Source organism: Emydura macquarii, unplaced genomic scaffold (genome assembly GCF_026122565.2).
Source record: "Emydura macquarii macquarii isolate MOO-44397 ecotype Brisbane River unplaced genomic scaffold, CSIRO-AGI_Emac_v2 contig_2422, whole genome shotgun sequence".
Classification (NCBI taxonomy): domain Eukaryota; kingdom Metazoa; phylum Chordata; order Testudines; family Chelidae; genus Emydura; species Emydura macquarii.
The window spans coordinates 35,906,783-35,930,557 of NW_027132559.1; the positions used below are offsets into that span (position 1 = coordinate 35,906,783).

General features: G+C 38.8%; 1 protein-coding gene across 3 annotated transcripts in view; it reads left to right on the plus strand.

Annotated features, from left to right (window-relative positions):
* The window catches only part of LOC137162440 (phosphatidylcholine translocator ABCB4-like), a 115,203-nt gene that overhangs the window by 11,334 nt on the left and 80,094 nt on the right, over positions 1–23,775 (plus strand). For 2 of the 3 annotated variants that reach the window (XM_067562263.1, XM_067562265.1), the window contains exons 2-4: positions 17,669–17,766; positions 20,614–20,668; positions 22,933–23,080. In XM_067562263.1, coding sequence (XP_067418364.1) covers positions 17,675–17,766; positions 20,614–20,668; positions 22,933–23,080 — 295 coding nt within the window. In that variant the 5' untranslated portion in view covers positions 17,669–17,674. Of the gene's footprint in view, positions 1–17,023; positions 17,117–17,668; positions 17,767–20,613; positions 20,669–22,932; positions 23,081–23,775 lie in introns of those variants that run through there. The other variant, XM_067562264.1, reaches the window with a different exon arrangement.

A 23,775-nucleotide genomic window follows, 5' to 3' on the forward strand; every position in this document is an offset into this window, starting at 1 on the left:
TGGGAAGAGAATCACTTGTTGCCACTGGGTAGTTGGTATGGTTCCCTGAAAGTGAGCCTTGGAGAGAGATGGCAACTAAGCCTAATACTAGACGTCAGGCTGTTCCACGAAACTATGATGGTCTGGCTGTGACTGAACAGAGATGTGTAGTTGAGGGTTTCTGGTGATTAAGCTGATGTGCTTTAATTTACCTTAAAGAACATTTGTTTTGAATTAATGTGATAAACCTCATAAAATACAATATTGTCATAAATAATATAAACCTGAAAACCACTACAGGAATAGCTATGTTGTGCTATTTATCATTATACAATTACTTCATTTATTGACATTTTACCTAGTACATCAGCCTGATGTTATGCAGCTTAGTCACTCAGTAATAAAGTTTACAAAAATGTAATGACTTTGCTCCTAATTTTCAGCAACAGGACAATAAATCAGTTACTGGCCAGTCCATCCCAGAAATTGTTTGTATAAATGCCTCTCTATACACATTTTAAAAATCCGTTTTTCCTCACACTGTATATAATTTTGAAAAGGGTTTTTTGTTTAAAAAGTAAGTTTCTTGCAAATTAAGTTCAGTCCGTCATTTCTTTTTAAAGAGTAGTTCTGATAATGGGAGTTATGATGGAAATTGTGATGAAATCATAACTTATAATAAAAGTAGGTAACTTAGACAAGATTTCCATGTAAATGAATTGACCTGTGTAGATAGCGAAACATCAACATACTCCTATTCTAAGCTGCTCCGCCCTTGTGCCTATGAACGGCTTTGTTGCAGTCTGTGGGACTCCTTGTGAGTGAAGAGGTCAATCTGTGCGCATCAGTGTCCAAGATCTTGAGTGATTCAGTGCCTTATAAACCTTGGAAATAAGATATGAAATGTAATTTTGGAATCCAATATTAGCAGGCAGAAACTGAGCAACTGACTTCTATACGCATGCACTGGGTATCTGTGACATACCAGGGTACAATTCAGACGAGTGGGGTGCTGTTAACCTGCCCTGCAAGCTTGGGTGCCTTACAATGCTTTGCTGAAGTAACTCCCATCTGGGCCAACCACAAACAGTCTTCCAGCATGCAAACCACACTCTGAGCATCTGTGTGTACCTGCAGCCTGCCAGCTACACCTGGGCTCTTACCAGCTTTGGTTATACAGCAGGATGACCCCAACATCCCTCCCCCCACCCCCCAAATCCCAGATCTTCCCCTAGAAATGTATGTCCTGCACTGCCCTGTTCTCTCCTAGATAGTAAAAACTATATTAAAGTCCATACTTTAAGAGGATATGCCATTTTATTACCTTAAATAGTTATCTAGACACTATATCTTATCTTAGATATGTAAGACAAGTTTGACTTTAAAGAAATGTTGAGTATAAGTAATGAGGTATAAAAGTCAGAAATGGTGATAGTGGTAAGCATTTTATCTTCTCTCCCCATGTGCTCCAGCAGATTACTGCCCAAATTCTCAGGTCAGAATTCCTTCCCCAGAGACCAATGGCTGTTTTGCTTTTTTTCTTCTCAGATGCAGAGAATGAGGTGGGCAGGGAGAGTCCTTTGGGGTGTTTGTGTCCCCCTCCTCCCCCCACCTTTTTTATGGCTTCAGTCCCCATCTTCAAAAACATTTCCAGCTGAGAAATAAGAGACAGTCTGGGGAAGGATATTCCCTGCTTGTGTTTTCACCCATTTTCCCTTCCTGCTTGATGACTCTGGTTACTGCTTAAATGCAAATTAAGGAGACCACACATTCCTTCCTTTGTTTAGGAAAGACCTGACTTCTGCCTGGGCAAGACTGAGGGATTTGAAATGTTTTAATAACATCATAAAGGGGAATCTTATAACTACACATACATTGTTGCCACACATTTGACAAGGACAATACTGACCAGCAAATTGAGTTTTCAAATGATGCCTTACAAGGCACACTTTGTATAAAGATTACTACAATAGTGTGTAGGGTGTGAATACAGGGGTGTATTCTGTCACAGTATCTCTTATACTACACTTTTTACCTTACAATAGTAGGCTGTTTTTGGTTTGTTTGTTTTTTGTCAGGTATGTGGTAAAAAGAGATGTCTGAATATGTTTACTACATCCAAAACCAAAGTTTGTTGTACAACTTAAGTACCATTATTAATTTCATACTGGAGTTCATTGAGTTTACCACAATAACAATACAAAAGAAGGTAAGTATGTTGTCTAACCAGGCATACTTTCATTAACAGAAAATATTATAAGGAAAAGTAGTATTTAAATTCATCCCCCTGGGGGAAAAAAGTTAATTCCTCTTGGTTTTGTAAGGATAATGGTTTTCAATCTGTGCAGAAAGCAACACCATTTTCATTATTGGTATTCCATCATAACCCTTTTAATAAAATAAATTTTGACGTTAAATTCTTAAACTGTACCCTGAGGATGCATAGTTTAGTAATTTCATTATAAAGGAAAGAAGATGTAATGTGATTTTTTTTTCTGTTCTTTCAAGCATCAGGACAGACAAGATCAATTATGAGCAAATTCCATCCTAAGCATCATTTGTATATTTATAAATAGGGTGTGAGAAAAGAGAGCACCTGAAACTCCTATTTTTGTACTTTATAATATTTGTATAGTTTTGAAATCTCGTTTTAAAGATTTATTTTCTTGAAAGTTAAGTTCCAGCCCATCAGATTTCTTTTTGCAAGTTAGTTTTGATAATGAGAATCAATGGTGGCAATTGTGATGACACCTTGACTAATAATAAGAATAGGTAGCTAGGAAAATAGATTTGCACACAAGAGAATAAGGACCTAATCCAATGCCCATCAAAATCACTGAAAAGCCTTCCATTGATTTTCATTCGCTTTATATCAAACCCTAACTTCTTAGGTAGAATAGGAATTCCCCATGTATATTAAATGAGTCAGTGCCTTGGAAGCTATTATAAAAGGATAAGAAATCTAACTTTGAAACTCAGTGTTAATAGGTAAAAGCTGAGAAGTTTACTTTTATACACCATAAGACTTCTTTTGTACACTAGTTGTCTGACTAACATTTATACTGTTTTACAGTACGTGCTGAAGAGACGGCAGTCTGAATATTTTTTTATTTTATTACCTTCAAGGTCAAAGTTTGATGTGCCATATTTTAGCACCATCATAAACTTCTTATCAAATGAATTGAGTTCACGGAAGTTCATTATTGAATTCACCGCAGAAACAATATACAAAAGATAAATTTTACTCTGTAACCTAACATTTTTCATTAACTAGGAAAAAAATTTTTTTGGTGTGTTCATCTGGAAAGAAAATTTATTCTTCTATCTGGTTTAATGAGAATAATTTCTTACAATTCATACTGAAAAGAATCACTTTAGTTAGGTCTGTGGCACCTTATAGACTAACAAATTTATTTGGGCATAAGCTTTTATGGGCAGAAACCCACTTTGTAAGGTGCCATAGAACTCTTAGTCTGTTTTCAGCAAAACAACAACAGAGCTACCCCTCTAGAACTTTAGTTAGTGTTTTTTCCAACATACATTTTATGAAAAAAGTTACCATAAAAATAACAAATGTTTGAGAGATCATTTCAGAGTTTGTAGGTATTTCTCTAAAACATGCTATAGGCTACATGTCTATTAATAGTACCTGCTGTCTTTCCTGATTTAAATCCTAGAAAGATGTAAATCACTTAAGCATGTTCCCTTATTCTAGGATGACAGACTTTTTTAGTACTTATTGGATGAACATTTAAAGAAACACTTCTAAAAACAAGGGTAGCCTAAGCACACCTATAATTAAACCTATTTTTAACTCCTACATTACACTATATGACAATTTTTCAACTTTTTACTTTTGTTCACCCTTCATAGGCTGGAAGCTAAGGCATAATTTGCAGGGAGGATTCTCCATTCTAATACATTCATAGATAAAGATTTTGAAAGCCAGAAGGACTACTATGATCATTTAGTGTGCCCTTCTGCATTACACAGGGCATAGAATTTTGGCCAGTGATTCCCGGATCAGGTCCATATCTTGTGGTTGAGCTTAAGCATGTAGTACCATAGGCAGACAGCAGAAAGTGGTCATATTCTGGCCAGCTGAGAATTACCCTTACATTGTCTGTCAGGACCCCAACAAAAACAGTCACTACTAAGGGTCCGAGCACAGTCAAACCTGAGGCTGAGAATAGCAGAGGAGTGCACAGTCAGGTTTCAGGCCAGTTTCAGTAAAATGTACACCCTAAGAATAATCCCAACAGCATTAAAGCAAATATTCAGACAGAAACAGCATCTCAATTCAGCCATCTTTCTCCTTTCCACTTCATCCCTCCCATGAAATTGAATGACCTTGCCGGCATTCTGCAAAAGTCATTTATCACAAGGAGTGATGCTATCTCCGTCATCTGTGACTGATTTCCCTAGCCCCCCATCCTCACTTCACTCTTGTCTGGACTGAGTTTCAGCCAGCTCATTCTCATCCATGCCCCCGTTTAAACTAGTCACTGTCTGAGATGCTGAACCACGTTGTCCAAGTTGGAAGAACTGGAGCCAGGGTGAAATTGTGTCCATATTGACTTCAGGGGAGCCAGGATTTCACACATACAGTTGAATGTCATCATAAACATACTGAAACCACATCACCATGCATTCTTACTAACCCCCCAATGGCTCCATGTAGATATTGAGCAAGAGGGGTAATAGAATGGCACCCTGTGGTACCCCAACATGAAAGCTCTTTCAGGAAGAGGAACAATTGTCCTCAATTACCCATTAAGATCTCTTCAAGAGAAAAGAATGAAGTTACTGAAGAACAGCTTCATCCACTCCCACCATCCTCAAGGTCCAGCCACATCTCCTGCTCAGCAATATTGAAGGCAGCTGATAGATCTAATAATACCAGCATGGACACCTGATCTTCATCTATCACCAGGAGATCATAGACTAGTGCAATAAACGGTGTGCTGACAGGTGCAGAGGAGTACATGGTTTGGACCCTCCCTTAGGGGAGGTTCTATTAATGGAGATTCTCTATATCCTAGTAAGGAGGCGAGGATGACAAAATATGGGTAGGATGTGATGAGAGAGCCATCTGAAAGAGTCCCATTCAGTTACATCACATAATGGCAGACAGCTAAAAAGTGACAATTTTAAAATGCTTATATACAAATGCTAGAAGTCTAAATACTAAGATGGGTGAACTTGAGTGGCTCATATTAAAGGAGGATATTGATATAATAGGCATCACAAGAAGTTGATGATGGAATGAGGATAATCAATGGGACATTGTAATACTAGGGTACAAAATATATCAGAAGGATAGAATAGATGGTAGTGGTGGGGGTGTGGCACTATATGTGAAAAACAGCATAGAGTCAAATGAAGTAAAAATCTTAAATGAACCAAACTGTACCATAGACTCTCCATGGATATTAATTCCCTGATTGAATAATAAGAATATAGCAATAGAGATCTACTACTAGCTAGGATGGTGGTAATAACTGAAATGCTCAGGGAGATTAGAGAAGCTATAAAAATAAAAAAATCAGTAAGAATGGGGGATTTCAACTATCCCCATAGGGGCTGGGTACATGTCACCTCAGGATGGAATGCAGAGAGAAAGTTTCTTGACACTTTTTAAATGACTGCTTTTTGGAGCAATTAGTCCTGGAACCTACAAAATAAGAGGCAGTTCTTGATTTAGTCCTAAGTAGAGCACAGGATCTGGTCCATAGGTGAATGTAGCTGAACCACTTGGCAATAATGACCATAACATAATAAAACTTAACATCCCTGTGTGTGGGGAGGGGGAGGGATACCAAAGCAGCCCACCATGGTAGCATTTAATTTCAGAAAGGGGAACAACACAAAAATGAGGACATTAGTTAAACAGAAATTAAAATGTACAGTGCCAAAAGTGAAATCCCTGCAAGCTGCACGGAGACTTTTTAAAGACATCATAAGAAAGGCTCAATTTAAATGAATACCCCAAATTACAAAACATAGAGGACCAAAAAAGTGCCATTGTGGCTAAACAACAAAGTAAAAGAAGCAGTTGGAGGCAAAAAGGCATCCTTTAAAAGTGGAAGTTAAATCCTGTTGAGGAAAATAGAAAGGAGCATAAACTCAGGCGAGTGCAGTGTAAAAATATAATTAGGAAAGCCAAAAAAGAATATGAAGAACAGCTAGCCAAAGACTCAAAAAGTAATGGCAAAACATATTTTAAGTACATCCGAAGCAGGAAGCTTGCTAAACAACCAGTGAGGCCACTGGATGATCAAGCTGCTAAAGAAGCTTTCAAGGATGATATGGCCATTGTGGAGAAACTAAATGAATTTTTTGCAACAGTCTTCATGCCTGAGGATGTGAGAGAGATTCCAAAACCTGCGCCATTCTTTTTAGGTGACAAATCTGAGGAACTGTCACAGATTGAGGATGTTTTTGGTCATTAAAGGAGGTTTAGGTCATTAAAGGAGGTTTTGGAACAAACTGATAAACAATAAGTCACCAGGACCAGACCATATTACCCAAGAGTTCTGCAGGAACTCAGATGTGAAACTGCAGAACTACTAACTGTGGTATGTAATATATCATTTAAATCAGCTTCTGTATCAGATATCTGGAGGATAGTTAATGTGATGCCAATTTTTTTAAAAGGCTCCAGAGGCAATCCTGGCAATTACAAGCCAGTAAGCCTAACTTCAGTACCAGCAAATTGGTTGCAATTATAGTAAAAAAGAGAATTATCAGCCATGTAGACTAACACGATTTGTTGTGGAAGAGTTAACATTGTTTTTGTAAATGGAAATCATGCCTCACCACTCTACTAGAATTCTTTGAAGGAATCAACAAGCATTTAGACAAGGCTGATTCAGTGGATATAGTGTACTTAGATTTTCAGAAACCCTTTGACAAGGTCCCTCACCAAAGGCTCTCAAGCAAAGTGAGCTGTCATGGGATAAGAAGGAAGGTCCTCTCCTGGATCAGTAACTGATTAAAAGACAGGAACCAAAGAATAGGAATAAATGGTCAGTTTTCAGAATGGAGGGAGGTAAACAGTTGTGTCCTCCAGGGGTCTCTACTGTGACCAGTCCAGTTCAACATATTCATAAATGATCTGGAAAAAGGGATAAACAGTGAGGTTGAAAAATTTGCAGATGATACAAAACTACTCAAGATAAGTCCAAAACAGATTGCAAAGAGTTACAAAAGGATCTCACAAAACTGAATGACTGGGTAACAAAATGGCAGATGAAATTCAGTGTTGATAAATGCAAAGCAATGCACACTGGAAAACATAATCCCAGCTATACGTTCAAATGATGGGGTCTAAATTAGCTGTTACGACTCAAGAAAGAGATCTTGGAGTCATTATGGATAGTGCTCTGAAAACATCCATACAATGTGCAGTGGCAGTCCAAAAAAAAAAAAAAAAAAGCTAACAGAATGTTGAGAATTGTTAGGAAAGGGATAAATAATAAGACAGAAAATATCCTATTGCCTCTTTACAAATCCATGGCATGCCCACATCTTGAATATTATATGGACATCTGGTTGCCCCATCTCAAAAACGATATATTGGAATTAGAAAAGGTACAGAAAAGAGTAACAAAAATGATTAAGGGTATGGAACAGCTCCCATACGAGGAGAGTTTTTAATAAAACTGGGACTTTTCAGCTTGGAAAAGTGACAACTAAGAATGGATATGATAAAACTCTATACAATCATGACTGGTGTGGAGAAAGTAAATAAGGAAGTGTTATTTACTCCTCATAACAAGAATTAGGGATCAAAATGAAATTAATAGGAAGCAAGTTTAAAATGAACAAATAGAAGTATTTCTTTACACAACATACCATCAATCTGTGGAACTCTTTGCCAGAGGATGTTGTGAAGGCCAAGACCATAACAGGCTTTAAAAAAAAAAAAAAAAAAACTACTAAATAAATTCATGAAAGGTAGATCCATCAACGGCTGTTAGCCAGGATGGTCAGGAACGAAAAAAACATGCTCTGAAATGTCCCTAGCCTCTGTTTGCCAGAAGCTGGGAATGGGTGACAGGGAATGGATCACTTGATAATTACCTGTTCTGTTCATTCCCTCTGAAGTATCTGGCATTGACCACTGTTGGAAGACAGGATACTGGGCTAGATGAACCATTGGTCTGACCCAATATGGCCATTCTTATGTTCCGATGAATGTGGTCTCTGTGCCAAAGTCATGTCTATACCCAAATTAAGAAGGAGATCAACGTCATGCAGACACTGTGAGGGTGGTCTTGCCACAACCTTTTCCACAATCTTACTCATAAAGGCAAGATGTAATCCTGGAAAACAACTGGACAGATTGCAAGTGATAATTTATTGAGGGAAAGGCAGCACTAATGCTTACTTCAAAGCAATAGTCAGCCTTCCTGTTCTATGAGAGGTTTTGACAATCTCCGCAAGCAAAGGACCCAGTACTTCCTCACTGGCCTGCACCAGCTAGGAAGGACATGGCTCCAAAGCAGAAGTCGTGAGACAAAGTTCTCTCAAGATTTCAGTGAGTATTACATTCTGAAACTCTAGTAGGGAAGATGAAGAGACAGTCTGGATTAAGCAGACTATCTAAAACGTGAAGTAAATCTACTGTGGTGAAAGAAAAGAATGTATTCTTAGCCTTCTGCACAGCCACAACATAACACATCCTATTGTGCCAAAGTTATATATCAAATACCTTAGTTTAAATGGGTCAGTCTCCAGTACTAGGCTCAATCATTTAGAATGGGGGTCTTCAGTTTTCTTTATGGCTCTGCTATTAAGTGCCGTTAGTAGAAACTTCTATCTTAATTGATATTCTATATATAGTCTAATATAGTTTTATTGTATTTCACTAGTTTAATTATGGTTGTACTAAAGAAAAGAGAAAGTATTACAATGAAATAATGGAATGCTGTGAGAAACTTTCAACTCCTTTAATCCAGGCAGTCTGGATTAAACAGACTATCTAAAACTTGAAGCAAAATCTACCTTTTCCACCTATGAACAAATTAATTCTAAGAATTAAGGTAACTGTAAATCACTGTGACTGTGAACCATGATGATCCATTTTTTGGAAATGAGTTGAATGTGTAGGAGCCATCCCAGTCTTTGGGCCTGATCCTATTCCCATTGAAGTCAATGAAAAGTCTCTCATTGACTTCAGTGGGATTTGGATCTAGCTTTAAAGATCCTATGCAGCAAAGCACTTAAGCACATAATTGTATGTATGTGAGTAGTTCCACTGACTTCAGGCTAGATTAAGGCCTATATACAATCCAACACTATGACTTTTTGTAGGATTGTAGTCAGTATATATACTGGTTTTTAATTTTTGTTTGTTTGGTTTTTTTGTCTTAAAAAAAACAACCATCTGGTCTAAATTCATTTTCACTCTGGTCAGAGGCTTTGTATTTTAAAGGTTTGGATTTTTTACACTTTAAACACAGAGATGTACTTAATGACAGGTAACATGATATCATGTCTTCTAAATAATTTGCCTTGTAAGAATCTAACCAGAAGTCTATATAAGTGAATTGATCTGATGGACAGAGGAAGGATCAGATCAATTCATTTGTTCTCCTTTTTTTTTCTCCTCCCAGGTGTGTCAGTTCACTTGTTTAAAGGTCACATGCCTTCACAGTCACCTGTCAGTTTGTTAAGATTTAAGTGTTGTAATTGCTTGCATAAATCCAGTGGAACCATACATTTTTTTTAAAACTCCTTCAGGTCAAACAACAGACAGACAATTGATACATTTTGCGAAGAAAAAATTCTGTGGGAATAACGTGTACATTAATTTTCAACCTGGATTGAGTTTTATGATGAATTTTGAAACCTCTGAAACTAGTGCTTTATAGCTGATCAATCTTGAATGAAAGTGTCCTCTTGCTTAACTATTCCTTTGTTTATATTGGCATCACCTGGAAAATCATGCATGGTACTGCCATAACTCTTTCCAGGTCAAGTTTTCTTCCTTAATGTTTGGCAAATTTTATCCATTCTACAGCACTATGCATATTCACTGCACTATATAAATAGTGATATTAGTACTAACTAAGAATTCCAATTTCTTTCCAGAATTATTTGTGTTATTTCATAATATCATTATTTGTAGTGAGATAGTGCCTAGAGGCCCTAGTCAGGGATTGGGTTTTTATTGTGCTAGGTTCTCTACACACTTGTGATAACAGATGGTCCTATTCTAAGGAGATTAGTCTTAGTATATTGCCAAATAGCATGTAGCTACAATCAGGAAGATAGGGGAGGAGAGAGCTTTTTAAAAGATATGTTTTAATCAAGCCTCTGGAAGAAATTCTATGGCCTGTGTGTATAGAGAGTGAGAGAGAACAGATGGTTGTAGTGGTCTGGTCTGGCCTTGGAATCTGTGAATTCCCCCTGTTCATCCCTTATTTCAAGTACCATAGGAGGAACAGGATTGCCTGTATTGCCCTTTACATGCTCATAACATCTGCAGCTCTGCATTAAGATAACTATAATCAATTCTTATCCTTCAGGCCTTTAGATAGGCTTGAAGTACTCTGTCCACCCTTCCTCTGAAGCATCAGAGATTAGCCGTAGCTGCAAATGGGACAGGTTGGGATGAACCAATGCTCTTTCTAGATGCCTTGCTGGTATGTCTTTCTCCCACACATAAGGTCATGATATTTTGGATTGTGAAGGGGGGTTTCAGCCATATTTCGGGTTGAGAAGCGGGGGCTGGGGAGTGGGGAGGAAGGTTCATCTTCCTCTGTAGCATGAAGTATGGTTTGCCTGCTAGGATCACACAGGACTCCTTGTAAATAAACAAACAAGATTACATCAAAGTACCAAATTCCATCAATTTCTACTTCCAACTATCCCCAGGCCCCTGAACGTTGACTAGCTGCTTGGAAGAGGGGTGTTAGGATCAGGATCCAGTTTCCATGGAGAGCGATTGTGAGCTGGTATTCCTGTTGAACCAAGATGGAACATATAATGTATGTGCTTGGAGAAATAAAAAAAACAGCCAGCGGGATTTAAAACAAGACCTGAAACAGGAATGGGGAGGCATCTGGAAAATTCTCAGAAAAGTCAGAGAGTTGCCTTGAAGGGAGAGGTCATAGAATCATAGAATCATAGAATATTAGAATTGGAAGGGACCTCAGGAGGTCATCTAGTCCAACCCCCTGCTCAAAGCAGGACTAACCTCTGCTATATCATCCCAACCAGGGCTTTGTCAAGCCGCAGCTTAAAAACCTCTAAGGATGGAGATTCCACCACCTCCCTAGGTAACCCATTCCAGTGCTTCACCACGCTCCTAGTAAAAAACTTTTTCCTAATGTCCAACCTAGACCTCCCGCCCTGCAACTTGAGACCGTTGCTCCTTGTTCTGTCATCTGCCACCACCGAGAACAGCCTAGCCCCATCCTCCCTAGAACCCCCTTTCAGGTAGTTAAAGGCCGCTATCAAATCCCCCCTCACTCTTCTCTTTTGCAGACTAAACAAGCCCAGTTCCCTCAGCCTCTCCTCATAAGTCCTGTGCTCCAGCCCCCTAATCATTTTTGTTGCCCTCCGCTGGACTCTCTCCAACTTGTCCACATCCTTTTTGTATTGGGGGGCCCAAAACTGGACACAATATTCTAAATGCGGCCTCACCAATGCCGAATAGAGGGGAATAATCACTTCCCGTGACCTGCTAGCAATGCCCCTCCTAATGCAGCCCAATATGCCATTGGCCTTCTTGCCAACCAGGGCACACTGCTGACTCATATCCAGCTTTTTATCCACTGTTACCCCCAGGTCCTTTTCTGCAGAGCTGCTGCCCAGCTCGTCGGTCCCCAGTCTATAGCTGTGCATGGGATTCTTTCTTCCTAAGTGGAGGACTCTGCACTTTTCTTTGTTGAACCTCATTAGATTTCTTTTGGCCCAATCCTCCAGTTTGTTTAGGTCACTCTGTATCCTATCCCTACCTTGCAGGGTATCTACCACTCCCCCCAGCTTAGTGTCGTCCGCAAACTTGCTGAGGGTGCAATCTACCCCATCCTCCAGATCATTAATAAAGATGTTGAACAAAACCGGCCCCAGGACCGACCCCTGGGGAACTCCGCTTGTGACCGGTTGCCAGCTAGACATGGAGCCATTGATCACTACTCGTTGAGCCCTATGCTCTAGCCAGTTCTCTATCCATTTTATAGTCCATTCATCCAACCCATACTTCTTTAACTTGCTGATAAGAATACTGTGAGAAACCGTATCAAAAGCTTTGCTAAAGTCAAGGTATATCACATCCACCGCCTTCCCCACATCCACAGAGCCAGTCACCTCATCATAGAAAGCAATCAGGTTGGTCAGGCATGACTTTCCCTTGGTGAATCCGTGTTGACTGTTCCTGATCACCTTCCTCTCTTCCAAGTGCCTTAAAATGGATTCCTTAAGGACCTGCTCCATGATCTTTCCAGGGATTGAGGTGAGGCTGACCGGTCTGTAGTTCCCCGGATCCTCTTTCCTCCCTTTTTTGAAGATCACGTCTGTTGCAACAATTACAGAGTGTTCAGGCAGATTGGGAAGCCCAACTGCAAAGTTCCCAGGCTGGAATGACAAGACACATCAAAAAAGTGACTAGCAATAGACCACAGACTGCCATAGACCAGAATTTTTTTCTATGAAGACATGGAGATCAGACAAACTTTAGCCAACTTGGAACTTACTAACAGACATGAGCTGCAGCAAAGACTTAAGGAGCTGAAAATTCAGCTCCAGGAGGAGAACAAATGATCTCAGTGAAAGGCAGCTGTCTGAATGAAGAATTGAGCCATCCAAAGGACTTGAGGAAGACCAGACATTTACAATAGTTTCTACCCTGTTTGTAACCCACTAAGGCCCAGATGGGAGAAGTTGGGCTTTTTCAGCTAAGATAATACAAAAGCCCTCAGTCTTTGAGGGCAAAACTCACTGGGAAGCTTATTTGGCTCAATTTAATATTATAGCTCAAATGAATAGCAGGGAAGAGGTATAGAAAGGGGTTTATTAGCAGCCGACATGGGTGGCCCAGCTCTGATGGTGCTGAAGAACTTATCCCCAGAAAAGAGACTGAGTTATCCAGACCTGATACAAATCCTTGAGATGTGGTTTGGAGCTAGACCTCAATCTGAGCTGAATAGGGCACAGCTAAGGGCTAGAGGAGAGGGCAAGAAGAAACCCCACCTGAACTGGCAGAGGACTTGCAGAAAACTCTCTCCCAGTTTGGGAAATGGGGGAACACAAAGATGAAGGGGCAAAGCTTGGTGGAAACACAAGGATTAGTCCCACAGTTTTTGTTTAGATCTGGGCAGTTAAATAATAATGGGAGCATGGCTAATAACTGTGTAACCAATGCAGTGCTTAATTTTGTATTGAAAGAGGTGCCGGGACTCAAGCAATTTTTTTTTACATCCATAACTGATGCTGCAAGTCCTGGCAAGCCCTAGCACAAATTGAGCACTGAAGCAATGCCAGGAAAGGTGTCTTACAAAGTCATCCTTGGAAACTTCCTTTAAAAATATGACCCAGATGAGACAAATGGTTTATAGACAAAGAGAGATTCTCTCCCTGAAAGTGCCAGGCAGAATTGTGTTGCCTGTACTCCAGGGAGAGCAGAACTTTTCTCTCACTATTTATCTGCACATCCATAGTTTGGTTCCCCCACTACATTCGAGGCAGCAGGACTGGCTAGCCACGCAAGGGGTAGTAATGATGTAAGCAAGGTCTGAGTGTCTGAGTAAAGGGGGGCACATTATTTGCATGGGCTTTGGATCCAGTTTGGTGTTGCATCATTTACCCGGACCCCTAGATATAGAACCCGGCCCTTGCTGCTGCCGACTTGGTCTGGCAGAAGGGTTACAATTACATGGTACTCTCAGCCTAGTCTCTGGCCCTGCACACACAGAAGGCACATGGAAGCACAAAGCCTTCTGGTACTTCCCTTGGAGTTATGTGATTTCACAATATGTTTTACTATGGGCTGTGCCTAAATAGTGCAATCTAGCTCTTAGGCCCCATCTACACACACAATTTGTATGGATTTAATTCAATTGGTTTAGTATATAATTCAGTTAAATCGTGTAATTCCCCACTCTTATTTTAGTTAAAAGTGACTTGCATTGATTTAGCTTAAGTTGATTCCTTAGGCCAAGTCTACACTATATATGCTGCCGCAGTTAGTATGTCACATTGGTGCTGCATGTACTTATCAGAAGTGATTGTGTCAATACGAAGCGTGGTGCAACGTGAGTAGGTATTCCAGTGTGGCATGTGCCACCCTCTGATTCAATGCCTTTTGGGAAATTTTTGTAATGGATTCTCGGGCATGCAGGAGTTGGACAGTGGGGGCTAAGAGCTAGGGGTCAAGTTTCCATCATGCAACTTTCTCCATCATTTGTTGTACCACTACTTCTCCTTGTACAAGTAAAACAATGAAAAGTTGATAACTTTGTCCTGCTAACTTGAGGCTGGGCCAGGCACCAACAACCCTGAATTGTTTTTCGCTATATCTCTTAGAAACCTGTCATGTCCCCCGTTGTTCCAGTACTTTCAGTGGCTCTGCAATGTTTGCAATGTTCCTGACAATAATGCAGAGCTCTGTGATTTCTATGCTTCTGTCACAAACGGTGACTGTGAAAAGTGCCACATGGGTTTGTGGGACTTGAAAAAAGTGTGACAATTATGAAATACAGATGGTAATATGGGATGGAGAAAATTGTATAATGACAACTTGACCCCTTGTCCTAATCAACCCTGCATAACTCATTTCCACCCCACAATGTCCTGTGAAATTTTCCCTGAAGGCATTGCTCAGTCCACTGGTGAGTGGCACATGGAGATAACTACCCAGGGTGCACTGCACTGTGGATCAACACAATCACTCCTGGTAAGTGCGTGCAGCAATGATGTAAGCAGCCAAGTATGCACGTGAATGAGCAATATGCTAACCGTGATGGCTAACTTGTGTCAACCAAAATTTGAAGTATAGGGATGGCCTTAGTCTTTTACTCCAAAAGTACAAATTCAGTTGTATATGTTGTCTTTCCAAGTTGCAAGATAAGACATTTCAAAGTCTAGAATTTTAAACCTAACTGATTTTGTAAGGATTTCTTTTTAACACTCAAGTCCATACATAATACTCATTAATTTTAGGAAACCTTGAGGTAAATACTTCTCTCCGAAAAAGTCCTTTCATAGCTGGAGACTAGAAAGTCACATATCTCCTAAGCAGTTGTAAAGCTTGTGATGCTGGCTGGATTAGGGGGACCATTTATGATGATATTTAACATCAATATGTCAAAATCAATAATTCATATGAAATATGCCATGTCAGATACCGTCAGAAAGGCTATAATTTGCTAAGCAAGATGATAGTGTTTATGTTCACGTGTTATATGTGTATTGGAAGTTACGGATATGTTTGATATATCTGTTTTTCAACTTTTGCTGTGTTTTGGGTGACACCCCAGACAGGATGGCTGCAGCACTAGCCTGCTTAATGGCCCATTAAGGAAACTCACAGGTACAATGAGCCCAGGGGGAGAAGCCGGGGATATACCTGATGACTGACCAGGACTTACTCATGTGACCCTGGACTCCATCTTATTCCTGTAAATTTCCACAAGCAGCATGGCAAAGGCCAAGGGACATAAAAGACAGCTGCACCACATCCATTTAGTTGTCAGTCTTCAGTCAGTCTTCACCTACCTTTGGATCAACTCATCTACAACTGAAGCTGTGAAACAAAGGACTGAGACCCATCCAGCTACTAGATATACACCAGTGGGACTATACAAGCCTGCAAACTTCACAATTCTACTAGAAACCTGATATATATGGACTTTCAAATCATTGTATGTATCTAATTGCTTTAATCATTTAACATTTCTCTTATAGTTTTTCTTTCCTTTTATAATAAACCTTTAGTTTTAGTTACTAAAGGATTGGCTGGCAGCATGGTATTTTGGGTAAAATCTAAACTTATATTGATCTGGTATGTGGCTGACCCTTTGGGGTCAGGAGAAATCTTTTTGGTAAAGAGCACAGAGTTTTAAATAACTGGTCTCTTTACTGGACCTAGTGGCTGATTTGGGAGCCAGAGACTGAAATGCAGTAAAGGGGACTGTGTATATTTTTATCTTGGCTTCTTGATAACCAATGTGGGGAATCAGAAGCACTGTTTGTGGCTGGTTGGGAAGTCTGATTTCAGTGTCACCCACCAGTACTGGGAGAATCTGCCTTCCTTTTGCAGTCTGCCCTGACCTTGGCATTTTCAGGTGGCTACCCTAGGCACGGATGGGTCACAGAGCTGTTGAAGTAACAAATCAAACCCTGAAATGAAAGCAGCCAGGATGCTATGATTATCCAGATTCATCATACTAGGCTTTGAGATGAGCAAACTGGAGCAGACAATATATTGTGAATTAAACTAGATTATGTGATTTAGCTGTGTGATCCAATATCCCACCAATATTTCCACTAGACTCCCTCATTTGGACCAGACCATGCTGTTCTGTTGTGTGAGTACTCGGGTCAAGGAGGATATGCTCCTTAACGCAAAAGAATTGTGCCTTCTGGTGCAAAACACCCTAATGGGGGTAGAGAGGAAATAGGGTACTAGTCCTGGCTCTCCTACCGACCACGGTGCAGGCTCCCACTAAGGAGGAATTTCTCCTGGAGCATCTCTTGAAGCAGTGCTATTCTGCACCATCCCCAATACAATGGGGAAGCAATCCTGAGATTTAATAGGCTAATAAAGTCCCCAGTAAATAGCAGGGATTTTCCCTGGGGTGGGATATTAGGGGACTTTTCAGAGCTGTTTATAGGAGTGACCTAGTAGTGACCTAGTAGTAGAATAACCTAGTAGTTCATTCAAGACTTTATTAAACATTCTCCTATGGGAAGGCAGAGTTAAAAGCACATACACATTAACTTCCTGAGGCTAGGCAAGGTCCAAAGGGAGTGGCAAAGGCTGGCAAACATCACTACTGAAAGCTTTTTCATCATTACAGTTTAACGTAGTAAAGTCCAGCCCTATCGCGTGTCACAGTAGACTTGTCAATTGCTGTATAGCCTTCCAGAAAGGGAGAAGAAAGGGAAACTAAGAACAATTCTCCTGGTAAGTCAAGACATTTAATTTTATACCGGAATTATTTAACAAAATTCAACAATATGTAAAAAAGAGTAAAAATCCAGAGTAACTGCAGGCTCCGTTAAGTAAACATATCATATTGCTGTTTGCTTTAACGATGATAAATTACAGGAAAATAAATGCTTTGAAATGAGACTCAGAAGGATTGTATAGATGCAAATGCATGTGTACATACATACATATATTGATTACCATGGAGAGTTTTGCTGAAAAACTGAAGACAGAATATCCTGATTTCAAATTAAATGTCACCTAGATATGTGTCCTCATCTTAATAGCTGTATGTTCTCTCAGTTAAATGCTAGCTTATAATTAAATTTTCCTAGCTGCTTAATTTCCTAAATATATTAACGTGGGGTCTGAAGATTTAAAAAGCTTAAAAACTGAAGGCAGACTATAATGCTGATTTCAAATAAAATGACATCAACATATTTGTCCTCAGCTTGATGGCTGTATGTTCTCTCAATTAAGTGTTTGATTTATAACTAAATTTTCTGAGATGCTTCATTTCCTAAATAGATTAACATGGGGTCTGAAAATGAAAGAAGGCCTGATGCAAATGGAAGAACTGGTGATGCTGCTGTACCAGACCAGGATTGTGATTCCAAAAGCAAATGGTAAATATTTTAATCTATTTTAAAATATTTTTAGCCTGTTAACATTTCAGATAGACTGTGGCAGAAATGGATTCTGTAAGTTCTGTTCCCTTCCCTATTTAGAAAATCGCACAATGCCTCAACTCATGGCTTCTCATGCCACATAACAGGGTCACCAGAAGACATGAATCCTCATAAATATGTCAGAGGTGGGGGGTTGAGTACAGCCTGAGTGGAGATTCTAACAATCAGAAGGTTTCATGTCACAAGATTAAGGTGGACAGAAAGAAGTGCTTTGTCACAGGTGGGCCTGATATGAGTATTTGCAAGTGTTACTTTGCTAAGTGCCACATGAAACCTAGGGTCACCACTGCCAATGTCAGTGGGGAAAAATCAGCAATATTTGATCTTTCACCTGGACCTTCCTGGGCAGCCCTAAGCTTTTAGCTCTCCTGCAAAATCCATAAATAGTTTGACTTTCTGCCTTTGCAGCCGAAGTCCATTAGACTCATTTATATGTTACAAAAGCAAAGTGTGGGATTTTTTTCAGCAAAATTTCTTGCCTCCTTTGATGGAGAACTCTAAAATGGATCACTGACCATACAAGGAGAAAGAATCCTATCATTGGAGTTCATCTTCCTTCTATTTCATACTAAGGAAGCACATTTCTTCTCTATATTGATGCAAACAGCTCCTAAAGTTTCAGAGTATTTTGTTGCTCTCCTTGAGTTCTGAAAATGCGTATCTGGCCATTTATTATCATTGGTATTTACTGAGTCATACATTCTAACAAGTCAATTACACTGAGAGAAAAAAATTGTTACAGTTCTGGTTATATGGTACCCACAAGGTATGAAGATACTAGTTTATTGTCAGCTAAAATTTTCTCACACTAGTTTTGTCCTTGACAGATGATTTTTAGAGACAAGGTGGGTGAGGTAATATCTTTTTTGAGCCAACTTCTGATGGCGAGCAAGACAAACTTTTGAGCCACACAGAGCCTTTTTTTCAGGTCTGGGAAATGTAGCTCACTCACCTTGTTTTTCTAATATCCTGGGACCTACACAGCTAAAACTACACTGCTTACAACAATGGATTATTTTATACTCTGTTTCCTGCTGTAAAAAAGGCAACAACTACTAACATTCTCAGTTGAATCTGTATTGGAACTTGATGTAACTCAGACACTTACTACAGAAATGAAAGGGGTCTTTCTATCACCATAATAAATCCACCTCTCCAAGAGGCAGTAGGTAGGTTGATGGAAGAATTCTTCGGTCGACCTACCAGTGTCTTGGGGCTTAGGTCAGCTTAATTATATCATACAGGGTGTGAAATTTTTCACAGTCCTGAATGATGTAGTTAAGCTGACCTACTTTCTAGCGTAGACCAGCCCTCACGAAAAGGCAAACTAATACAAAGTGGTATAAAGCTGGAACTATTTGTCATATTTTCAACTGGATATTAAATAGATCTTGGTGCTTAATGACTATCCACATTTTTCTAATTTTTGGAAGTATTTATTAAAGGGGAAGATATGGTGAGGCTTTAATTGAGGGGTGTGCCTACCACTTGTTGCTAGAGTTCATGAGCTCTGGGGTACTGCTTGATTTGCAGCTGCTGTTCGATGATCATACTTGTGCAGTGATCAAAACAGCTTTCTTTTATTACATCTGTCCAGGAAGCTGCAACTATTTATTTTGGATATGGACCTTGCTACTGTGATTTGTGACCATATCACGTCATTATTATAACACTATAATACTGTAATAAAGCCACACTAAGGAATTTTACCAAAATAATTCCTGCTGGTGCTACCATCAGTTCAGCTGCACTCTAGTGGGAGTGCTATTGTAGACAAAGCTGTGGCAGCTTCTGGTGTTTTAGCATTCTGTCAGTATGGACTGTACAGGTCCGATTGTACAATTGGGGCTAAATTTTAAAGATTTTTCACTTTGTTGCATGATGTAACTACAGCTGGAGTTTCTGGGGTGAATGACCTGTATAATGCCCCATGGACCCCAGTGTGTTGCAAAAATGTTAAAAGTGAAATAACTCCAGGTAAAATCATAGAAGTGTAGGAAGGGATCTTGAGAGGGAAACTTCCCTGCAAATTGTGCTGTTTTTTTTCTGTGTTTGTGTCTGTATATTTTTCCAGCAGGTTGTACTAGATATGTGACCATCACAATAGCTTACACTCCTCCCCGCCATCCCCCCCCCCTTTTTTTTTTTAATATTTCCCCCTTATAGTCTTCTTTCCCTGGTAACAGATTCTACTCAACACCTTGCTTTCTTGGAAACCAGGACTCAACTCCTGTAAGCTGATCTATGCAGGAAGACCCTTATACCAACAGTCACCCTGAAGTGAATGGGGCTCCATACAGGCATAAAGATTCTTCTGTATGGATCAGTTTGTGGACTGGGGCCTAAAAATCTTTTTTGATCTGTACAATAGTCTGGCCTTTGGGTCAACTTGGAAATCCACATTTGCCAAAAGTAGGGATCTATTTAGAAATCAAAATACGTAGACTGGTCAATCTATTTCAAAAGATTACCAGGAGCTACTATTAGTGAGTTTCTGTAATCTAATAGATTGACCAAAATGTTAATTTCCTTTCAGATGAATTTTTGGAGAAGTACCATGGTGATATTCTTTAATACATTTGGAGGTTTCTTAAATACACTGCAGACAATATTTACAGAAATATACTGAGAATAATCTGCAAATTAGCTTCATTTTATGTTTTTATATTTTACATTCTTGTTTAATTTTGTTCAGATTTAACTGTATTAATATTTTAAATGTTAGCCTTGCAGTTAAATATTTTCTCTTTTACAATATATTAAAACAATCATGCAATCATTCAGCAATGTGGACAAGAAGAAGCCAAAGCAACTGAAAATGGTCAGCCCCCTAACAATGGTAAGATACATGCTATGTATATATTCAAGTTTTTAATAATATACTTGAAATGATTTTTGTAATGTTTCAATTCTAACTAATAAGGGTTGGTCTACATTTCTGGTATGCCAGTGTGGACACAGTTTATACCAGCCAAACTGTGTTTTTGCCTGTAGAGCTTATTCCACACACATCCCTCCCCTCATCCCGCAACTAAAGTAAACTATATTGGCAAAAATGCAATTTTACTGGTATAACTACATCTACCAAGGAGATTTTGCTAGCAGCGCTGAGTTAATCAGGGATCACAACTCTTCACACCCCTGACCAACATAGTTACACTGCAAAAGTTTGTAGTGTAGACCTGGCCTTAAAAGTTTTTCCTGTATTACTATGTTAGTTAGGGGTATGATACTTTACCAACATAGTTATATTAGTAAAAGCACTAGCGTAGATGCAGTTATACCAGTATAAATGTGCCTTATATTAGTATAGCTTATTTTAGTTCCTGAAATAGAAAAAGCTATACCAGTGTAAGTGTTTTTATACCAGTAAATTGTGTTCATATGAGGGGTAGGGTTTTTTTTTTGTTTTTGTTTTTTGCAGCTGTATACTGATACAGTTAGTGGCAAAACTTTTGAGGACTGGCCTACACTACAAACTTTTACCAGTATAGTAATGTCAGTTAGGGGTGTGATTTTGTGATATTTCTATATCCGTAAAAGTCATACCGTAACTGCAGTTATACTGGCATAAAGGCGTGTTTGCTGGTATATCTTATTGCGCTTGGAGTACTGGTATAAACTATACCAACAAAAGCACTTTTTTGCCAATATAAGCTGTGTTTACAGTAGGAGGGTTTGCCAGTATAGCTATACCAGTAAACTTTTTCTAGTATACACCTGGCATAAGTATAGACAACCCCTTAATGATAGAGAGATTTTTACACTGGTGACTCCAGAAAGGATTAACCCATTCTTTTGTACTTAGGTATATTAGGAATGTTTTGTGGTATGTTATTCTTAATTACTACTGTTTAGGCTCCTCTTCCAAAGGGTAACAAATGTTGGCACTTATGAGATTCACAGAAAAGTCCACAACATTATTGCATTAATATTCAATAAATGGCTTATGAGGATCTACAAGCAACTACAACTTTTCTATGATCTCCCTTCTACTTTGTACGAGTTGCAATATTAAGATTAAAACCAAAAAAATGAAGTAAGATTATCCCTAATTAGTGGCTTTTGGATAAAAGGACTCTTATACCGTCGCTCTGGCTTTGATGGTTTTTGTGAGTTTGTGTCAGCTCCTGCATTCGGTATAACTTTTTAATTTCTTGTAACAAGGTAGCTAAATTGAACGGATAGCTCAAATACCTAGAGATGATGTTTCTCTTTACATTGCAAAAGGTGGGCCAAATTTTGCCCTCGAGGTCTAACTTCTGTTGATTTCAGTGGGAATCTAAGGGCAAATTGTCTCTGTAACAAGAATCACACTATTCTAAATAGAAAACGTTCTGTGAAGTAGACACTACTTAATATTATTCAGTATTATTCTAGCTGCACAAGATCTCACTAGACATCTTGTTTTTAATTGGATGATGCATACTAATATAATATATCCAATATATAATAATGAAGCTCCAGCCCAAGATGTTAAAAGAACAATGGGCTGTTTCTTTACTTTATTACACCAGTTTTACATCAGTACAAAACCAATGACTCCTGTGTTGTTTGTGAAGTGGAGTAGAATGGAGAATCAGACCTAGTGCTCTTATTACATGTAGGGCCTGACCCAAAGTCAACTGAACTCAGTGTCTTTTGGATAATGTCTATAATAAATCAGGAAACACTTTTTTTTTTTTTTTTTTTTTTTTACTGTCACATTGAAATTTGTATTGCAAGTATCTCAAGAGGACTTCACATGGTAAAATTAGTAAGAGATGATCTATACATGGTTTTTATACTGCTTTAATTATATTGGTTTAGAAACTGGTATAGCTGAAGTGTTAAACCCCCTAGTATGGACACAGTTATACCAGTATAAAGATGCTTATATCAGTATGGTTTATTTCTATAAATTTAAATTATTTGCATCCATTTAAATTTTAATCTGATACAGTTTTTATATCATTCCACTCTATGTATACAAGCCTTAAGCTTTCCTGACTTTTTGTTATCTTAAGTGCATCCCTAATGTTGTGTTAGCCCTTTTTAATGCATGAAATTAGAGACATTTTCAGCAATGAGTGTCTTTTCACATGAAAGTGTTCCCATTTTCAGTTTCGCTACTCTGATTGGTTGGATAAGTTACTAATGGTGCTAGGCACTGCCATGGCAATCCTTCATGGAGCAGGTCTCCCACTCATGATGATAGTCTTTGGCGATATGACAGATAGCTTTGTCACTCCAGGAAACATATCTTATCCAGGTAAGAACTGTCCTACTTTTTAGTTGGTGATATTAAAATACAGCTTTTATGGAGAGAACAATTGTCTGCATTACAATAAATATTGGATGGAATGGCAGCTTATCCTCTGGGTAATGACTCCAAAGGAGTCAGCTTGCTCCTAATGGCTGAGCCAAATTCATCTGTAGTACATTTATTACAGAGTAGATATACCAGAGTTTAATTTTGTATCTTGTTTCCATGCTTCTGTTGAAGTAAATTTCCTCAATTAGCCAGTTAGTGGGTAAAGCACCCATTAACTGTTATACTGATTTTTGCAGAGCTGGTACCTCCTTTGAAACATCACAGAAATGGAATGTCCTGTGATGTTGAATGTGGGATTGAGGAAGATAAAGGTGGATGAATGTGAATTTGTGAGATGAAGTATATGGAAAAAGAACAGGCAAAATACATATACAATACCTCAAAAATAAGAGGCAATTTGAAAGTCACGATAATTAGAGAGATATTAATACATGCTTTAATCATGTGTTTATTAAAGCCTTACCCAGTAATGGCAAACAAGGTAAGGATGATACCCATACCAATAAATGCTGTTACTTTATTAAATATAAATATTTTAATATTAAAAAGTAAATTTTCATGGTATCATAGACAAACAAAAGGACAAAGTCCTGCCCCAAAGACTTTACAATATAAGGTCCAATTCTCCATAT